Source organism: Rhopalosiphum maidis, chromosome 3, assembly GCF_003676215.2.
Source record: "Rhopalosiphum maidis isolate BTI-1 chromosome 3, ASM367621v3, whole genome shotgun sequence".
Classification (NCBI taxonomy): domain Eukaryota; kingdom Metazoa; phylum Arthropoda; class Insecta; order Hemiptera; family Aphididae; genus Rhopalosiphum; species Rhopalosiphum maidis.
Genome location: NC_040879.1, coordinates 73,136,357 through 73,145,192, shown reverse-complemented (window position 1 = coordinate 73,145,192; position 8,836 = coordinate 73,136,357). Strand labels below are relative to the sequence as shown.

Below are 8,836 nucleotides of genomic sequence, written 5' to 3'. Positions count from 1 at the left end.
TCCAACAAAAGGCTGCAGACTCTCCACTTCCTTTTGAAGTGTTAAGGGTGGAAAGAACCCTGGTTCGTACACACAGACAACATTTGGATGATTTGCAAGAAAAGAGCGGCGCGTTCCGGTCACTTCCAACTGCTTCTAGTCATAGGAGAGGAAGAGGAGCTGGGATTCAGTAGCGCAAGGGAGGCATTGTGCTACACGGGAAGAACACTAGGGAAATCACAAGGATATTACAGCTTAAAATCCTGGTTGTCCACCAGACTGAGAACAGTCCCACCCAGCAGGAGATCATTACACATTCAAGTAGAAAAAGAATTCCGGGATGCCTACAGGAGATTGTCTCATCTTCATACGTCCAAAGTCGCATATATAGAAAGTGCAGTAAGCAGTGTAATGAAAGACTTGCTCTATTGGTTTACAAAAATTATATTCTCACGTGTGAAGCTGCGTTAAAGGCGTTAGATCAGCCGATTGAGCACTGGGATGACCATTGTGACAGGATGGTTACGATAAGAGGTTACGGTTGTAGCTAGTCGATGCACGCATCGCTTTGGAAAACTCAGAGGGCATGATGCCGAACAAACCCACAAATAATCTTGACATCCATAATAATTTAACGACGAAGGCCTCTAAATCGAGTCACCAGGAAAGAAGTTTGGTTGTCACTAAAAAGGAAGAAGCTCCCGGCATCTGCTTTAATAAGGCTCATAGAGTCTATCAGTGTGAGTACTTTAGAGGTATGACAGTCACTGATCGATACAATTAAGTTCGTGATTCTCGTCTTTGCTTCAATTATTTTTCGCCTTATCGCAGAGCTCAGGCTTGTAAATCAAGATACAGTTGCCAATATTGTAATGGAAAGTACAACACACTACTTCACGTGAGAAAACGACCAGATCAAAATATTACTACCGAAGATTCGACTTTAGCGCAGAAAGACAAAAATTTCAATGCAGGAATACCATCAACTTCCTGTTGTACCTCGCAGAATAACAGTCACGTATTCCTTTCAACTGTCATAGTGCATTTTGCTGATAGATATGGAACAAATCAGAGATTTTGAACGATACTAGACAGCGGTTTGCAAATTCATTTAGTTTCAAGGCGACTTTTCCGATTATTACAACTGCCCAGTAAAAACACTACGATTCCAGTGAATGAAATTGGATCTAGTCGTATTCAAATATCAGCTACCGTTGATCTTCAGGTATTATCAAGGGTCAAGGATTATAGTATTGGTCTTTCCTACTATGTGCTACCAAGCACGCTGTGTGAGTTATCTTCCTGCTCTACGCCAAGTCATACCTTTAAAATTCCAAATGAATTAGTTAACGATCTGGCTGATACTTCCTTTACGGAGGCTGGAGTGATAGATATACTCATAGGAGGTGGTGCTTTTTATGACCTGTTAGAAAGTGAAAGAATAAGTCTTGGGGTTGGCAACATAAGTTTGCAGAACATCAAGTTTGGATGGATGGTAATCGGGGAAATAAAGTCTGTGTGTTAAGCATTGGTTAAGAAATTGAAGACGATTGGAGGCCTGTAAGGAACAATGAAAATTCAGATTTCGGGCGTTCGTCGAAAGAAAATAAAAGAGTAGCTGAAGAACAACAAACGGTCTTACATTTCCAGGAACACACAACTTGTAACGCAGACGGGCGATTTGTGGTTCGTCTACCATTGAATAACAATTATAACGAATCAGGAAATTCTTTCTCAATGGCCATCTCACGGTTCTTTGGTTTAGAAAGAAAGCTCACTCACAATACCACCATGAGGGTAGAATATACTAAGTTTATATCCGAGTATATAAATCTAGGGTATATGCAAGAGGTGCCAAAAAAAGGCAACATCTCAAACCATGTATGGTACCTACCACATCATGCGGTTATCAAATCATCAAGTTTAACTACTAAGATGAGAGTAGTCTTTGATGCATCAGCAAGGAAACAAACAAATTAGCTCTCAATAACGTACTTATGGATGGACCGACGATACAAGAAAATGTATTTTCAATTTTAGTTTGATTCATAAGGTATCAATATGCATTGACTTCCGACGTAGAGAAAATGTTCCGACAGGTAACCGTTGGAAGACAGGTCTGAGATCTTCAGCGAATACTATAGAAGCAGAGCCGACAGAGCCATTGCGCACTTATCATCTAACATCAGTGACATATGGCACTACTCCAGCCTCATTCCTTGCTATAAAATGTTTATCTGTATTAGGAGAAGAGTCAAGGACACAGTTTCAGAAGGCATCAAGGGCAATACGTAACGACTTCTACATGGACGATCCCATGACGTAAGTAGACACTGAAGAAGGATGTTATCGGCTACGAAAGGAGATGAGCAGTATCTTGGATTCTGCCCGACTGCCTTTAAGGAAATGGTGCTCCAACTCGAAGACAGTATTGCAGCATTTAGGAAAGACTGAAGAAGACCTATTATTCGTCTTGAAAGTTAAAGACAGGGAGGCCATCAAGCTATTGGGACTAGAATGGCAACCACTCAAGGATTACTTCCAGTTCACGGCAAATAAAATACAAGGTCGTAGTAAATTCACCAAGAGAACCTTACTATCAGATCTTAACAGAATATTTGAACCTCTTGAGTTTATTTCACCTGCGCAGCTGAAGAGTAAAATCTTCTTGCAGCAAATATGAACAACGCAAATGGACTGGAATCATCCACTGTCGCCGGATATACAAGGGCGCTGCTGCCCAATATTTTCAACGGTACGGTTTTTCCAATCTTTATTGAACATTAATTGTACTACCGTACCGTCCTTAGTCTACCTACACTTTATAGTTTACACTAATACTGACCTTCAACTTATAAGTTTATTAATATTAAATAATAATATATTCATTGTACATTCGTATCGTATTGTGCAGCTATCCATGTAAGTAAAATTAATTATTATTTATTAAAGTACCAATTCAAAATCTTAAATCTCATTTATAACAAAATAAACAATGACCAATCTATGTGTAATACTTGTAAAAAGTAGTAAAAAGTCCTTCATCAACAACCACTCTAGTAAGGCATCTTAAGATCCATACTAAAAAATATTCTGAATATCAAGCTTATAATGAGAAAACAAATTGAAAAAAGAAGCATTGAACAGAAATAACAAAGACATTACCCAGAAACAGAACAAAATTCAAGGTTCATTTAACTAAAAATCATATTTATCAAAGAACAGTACAAGAGCTAAATTAATTACCCAAAATATAAGTGAAATGATTGCGTTAGATTACCAACCATACTCGATCGTCGAAGACCGTGGATTTAAGAACTTATTGTACACATTAAAAAATAAGTATAAATTGCCGACAAGACAATATATATCTTCTACTGCAATTCCTCAGCTTTATTCTAAACAATTATCTCTACTCAAAGAAGAAATAAACACTGAATTGAATAGTATACAATCCATATCATTTACTTTTGATAAATGGATAAGTGGGACTCAACAACCATATACATCACTTACAACGCATTATTTAATGAAACAATTTAAGCTTCGTAACAAAACACTAGCATGTAAATGCTTTCCAGGAGAATATACTGAAAAAAGTATTTTCCTTAAAATTAAATTTATGGTTAATGAATGGAACATTGATATTTTAAATTTAAATATTCCTATTTATATGGCCACAGAGAATACAAGAAATATAAGTTGTGCATTAAATTATTGTAATTCCAATGATACCTTACATCACTATTTATGTGCAGCCCACACATTACAAATGGCCATTGAAGATGCTTTAAAAGAAAATAATATAGGAAGTTTATTAAAAAAAGTGTTGCTCAATTATAACTCATTATAACCACAGCAAAAAATCTTGAAAACGTTTACAACAAATTCAGTTTTGATTAAATCTTCCAAACTATAAACTTACACAAATAGTCAAAACTTGTTGGAACAGTGTGATTTTAAAGTTAGAGCACATTATATAGCAAAAAGAAGCAATTGTCTTGGATTTGTAAAATTCAGTAAAAGATATTGATATTATAGTAGGAGAGTAGAAACTTATAAATGTATATGTTGAAATATTAAAGCCTATTCTTGAAGCAATAAAAAAATTCAGCCAAGAAGATATACCAACATTTTCAGTGGTAAATCCAATAATATATACCATAGAAAAAAAATTAGACAATTTTATTGTGAAAAATAGCAATACAGCAGCAGCAATAGGATTTGCTAGAAGCTTGAGAAAATCTATATCAAACAGATTTAAAGTATGCAAAAATGACCCAGAATTTAAAATTATTGCTAACTTACTAGCAATAGTCATTGATCCACGATTTAAAATTATACTTATGGAAGCGTATAAAGTAAAAAATGTAAAATATTTGACAAGAGAAACATTAGAATTAGAAATAACTGAACAAAAAATACAACCCATAGCAGTACATGTTCCAACAAATACAATAAGAGATATCCTTCAAGAGCAATCAATCTCTAATACAAGCAATGAAAGACAAACAAGCTTTATTAAAAATGAGGTAAGATCAAATACCTCTTTTTTACCTATTTATTAATTATTAATTAAATTAATAAATTATATATCTAATTGAATTAACTAATAAAAATATTTATATACCTACTGATAAATTAATAATGATTGTTAGATTATTTTTATGATTATAAATTACGTCATATTGGTGTTAATAAATTTAAAATATACTTTTTTTTAGATACAAGAATATTTGCAACAACTTCTTCCTCCTACATCAAATTCACTTGTATGATGGAAAATTAATACTGAACATTTTTCAAGTTTGGTTCCTGTTATAATGAAGTACTTTAATATTCCAGGAACATCAGTTTGCAACGAACGGATGTTTTTTAAATCTGGACAAGTGGTAACAACTTGGAGACAAAGGCTGACACCACAATCAGTTGAAAAACTGGTGTTTTTACATGACAATATTTAAATATATAATTTCAAATTTGTTAAAAAAATAATAAGAATTTGTAGCACTTAATAGTGTATTCCATACCCCAAATTATGAGTATGAGTATACTTTAATATTTATGTATTTACTATTTAGTAATAACAAAATTAAATTGTAAATTCCATTTTTATATTTCTTATTATTTAATGTTTATTTAATAACTTAATATTTTATAAGGTGATCACTAGTCTTTAGTCTTTAGTCTTTTTAGTAAATGATAAATAAATAATATATTTTTAACTATTGGACTTTCTTAACGTTTGGTACAAGTTCAATAAAATATTTTAAAAGTTTGGTTCAGTTCGAGTTAAATTAAAAATATGTAAGTTCGGAACTGTTCAAGTTCATTAATTTAAAGAAATGTTTGGTTTGGCCTTAAAAATCAGGGTTTGTAACATCACTAAAAAGTTTTTTTTAAATACTAAAAAAACGATATGTTAGTGAATAATTTAGCTATTTTTTAATTTGATGTACACATCTGTCTGAATTTCTGTTACTAGAACGGTTAGCCATTTTATAATTAAAGGACTCTCTTTATAAAAGCTTTGATTGAAGATCGAATGAAATGACTCGCATGCGTTATTCAATCGTTGTAGGTTACTTAACATAGCCACCCTAAGTCTCGTTCATCGGTAAGGAAAATTGACATAAAATCTTCAACAAAGCATTCAGTGACTTCAGTTAGTTCTAAAAAAAGTAAACCAAAAGTATGACGTATCCAAATAACAATTTCAGATAATTGATTTTGGTAATCGGTCGTCAATCCGAGCTTTTGCAGTTGACGATACCAAGCCTGCTTTAAATGAAATCGACATCCTATTATTTTTGTTTGTGGCCAAATTTCATAAACAAAATTTAAAATCGCTTTTTCGAAGTCGGCGGTTATACTTTTGGGGGACAAACGTAGATGAATCGACAAACATTTATCAACAATGAATTTGAATTTATCTATATACCGACGTGTTCATATTTTTATCGGGTAATAAACAAAAAAACCAATGACCACGTTTAATACCATGAATCGTGAACATTTGCATAAATGGTTCACCTTATTTCGTATTCGTATTTATGTTGCTTAATGTTTCATGTACCTCTGCAATAATTTTTAGATTTTCTGGTAGCACTTTTTTATGAGCGTCGTAAATAATTTTTCTTAATCGTTTTACACCATTATTTTTAAAATCAGATGTACCTGCCATTTCAAATATATCTTTCAAAATTATTTTTTTAGATCTATCCATTACACGGATCATCAACTGCTTTTCTCTTGCAATTCGAATTTACAATTTATCTTCCAATTCTTGTTATTGAATATGTTTCGTGGTTATGTATAATTGATTGATCTGATAATACTTTATTTTTATTATCAGTATACACTTTTGCGAAACAACTTTTTTTAATACATCGCCAACGAATATTTTCATTAGATTTGTTAACTGATCCAATAAAAAATGCAGTTGTTTAGTACTAGTGTTTTGTTCCCACATATATTTACACCGTCACAGAATTATACATTTTAAAAATTACATTTAATTTTAACAGGCACTGTTGTAATGTACAATTTAAACTGTGCAACCTTTTCACTTGTTCATAAAATATTGTCCCGTTAGATATTATCATAGTTAATCGACATAAAAGATAAGTACGATAACGGTTTAGCATACAACCAAGGTGGATATATACATTGATTATTATATGTATATATATACACATTAAACATTTTGATTTTACATTAATCCATAAAACTCATGAAAAGTATAGGTATTCTACAATTAAAAAAAAAATTTCAACCAATTATATATACGAGTACAATATATACATAGCTAAATTATACACTAACATATCATTTTTTCAACCCACCATTAGTATTTTAAATAAACTTATTACTGTATTACTGTTTTAATATAAGCATAGTATGTATACAAATTGTTTTAGTAAAAATGTGGTTAAATTAGGTAGATCTCATTTGATGGAAACAGATATTGATGGAAAAGAGGAAGGTCCACTTTTGGTGGAAACGACTAACGAGTTACGCCCGTAAGTAATCTTAATTACCCAACACACATTTTTAAGAAAAAAAATGGTTGACCCTGATTAACTTTTATGAAAAATTGTTATTTTAAATTTTAACTATATTATAAATGAACTATTAACGAAAATTAAAAAAAACCATTTAAACTAAAATTATAAACTAATTTAATAATAAATGCATACTAATAAAAAAAAATTGACGATAAAATAATTGTTTTAATATTTAAATACCTATAAATAATGCATATCTATGTAAACAGTCGGCGAAAATTTAATGAATTTTTACGTTTATTATTTTTAGTTAGGTACACCTAAAAACAAAATCGATTTTTTCGAAACCGTGGTTTATACTAACTATTAAGAAAAATACTGAACATTTCTTACTTTTGATCCCCCCCTCCAAGTACCATCTAGAATCACTTTCCTACCAGAAAAGTTGTAGAAGTTGAAAATTGAATCATTTTTACTGGGATATCTCCAGACACAATAAAAAAACATTGTAAAATCAATACATTCCTTGCTCTACTTAGAATCTAAAATAATTTAAATATTAAAAGACAAATACCAAATGAATACTTCTTACATCAGTGACTGTCTGTAATAGTAGGACCATTCATCTCATGCTCATGTCTAGCATTATAGAGTACAGACTATAGACTTTGGTCATATGACACCAATGACTTACACACACTTCTAATCATGCCAATAGCCAATAATTTTAAAAGTGTATAGATGGGCTATAAACGTTTATATTGGGGCTAAATCCACTTGGCTCCCCTATTTACGCCGAAACCAAAACTTAAAACGGGACATCGCGATAATAATTAAAGCATTATTATTATTATTACACTTTCAAAACAATATGGTACCTAGCAAATTGTAAGTATAGGTAAATGTATAGGTATTAATATGTACCATTATACAATAACCAAACAAATTATAATTAAATACATATTACATTATTTATATTAATTTATTAATTCGGCTAAACATTATTTATCTTCAAAACTATAATAATATGCATGTAGACAACACAAACGAGATCCAATCTTCTTAATACCTGTAGTAAGTATATTAGAATGACAACTAATGCATTTTTTTACATTTTTCAATATCCCATTATTAATATGCACTAATAGTTATTTGATAAAGACTAGTATTATCTGTGTAAACCCACTATTGAACAATCAACTCAAACAAATATCATATGATAAATACATTTACTTTTAAAGTAAAAAAATATATATACTTCATGTAAGTGTTTAAATATTTTAATATATTTTAAGTGGAAATTAAAAAAGATAATGCAAATATCATAATAAATATAATTTGAAATAGCAAATTTTATTCAACCATAAATATATATGTACACATGCATTGTAAATGCAAGTGTATATGTTAGCAGCAATGTTAATATTTAGTCTCATTTTTGTAAAATACCAATTAATAAATCGCCTATTTTGCTAAGTCAATAATGTTTTTTTTAGTTGTTTTAAATAATATAGAACTGTCTCTGGAAAAGAAATATTCATACACTAATTAATTAGTTAATAACAAAAATATCATACAAATAAAAATAATAATTATTAAAATATGACATTAATATTATGATGCTATTTTTTTCTAATTTCAATAAAAATAGATTATTTTTAAAAATATATTATTTTATATACCCTATTATCTACTAATAATCATTACACAAACAAATTATAAAATATAAATATTATGATAATAATAGACACAATATATTATGAAATATTGATAGCTCATATTATTATACATGGAAAAAATATAAATTAATGTGAATTATTTCAATAAATAACAAAACTTAACAATTATTT

The 8,836-nt window shown here is 30.4% G+C and overlaps 1 protein-coding gene across 1 annotated transcript; it reads left to right on the top strand.

Annotated features, from left to right (window-relative positions):
* Positions 1-3,241: 3,241 nt before the first annotated feature.
* On the top strand, positions 3,242-3,832 carry LOC113558349 (zinc finger BED domain-containing protein 4-like). The gene has a single exon (XM_026963807.1). It carries the CDS (start codon positions 3,242-3,244, stop codon positions 3,830-3,832), a length of 591 nt encoding a protein of 196 aa, XP_026819608.1.
* Positions 3,833-8,836: the final 5,004 nt, after the last annotated feature.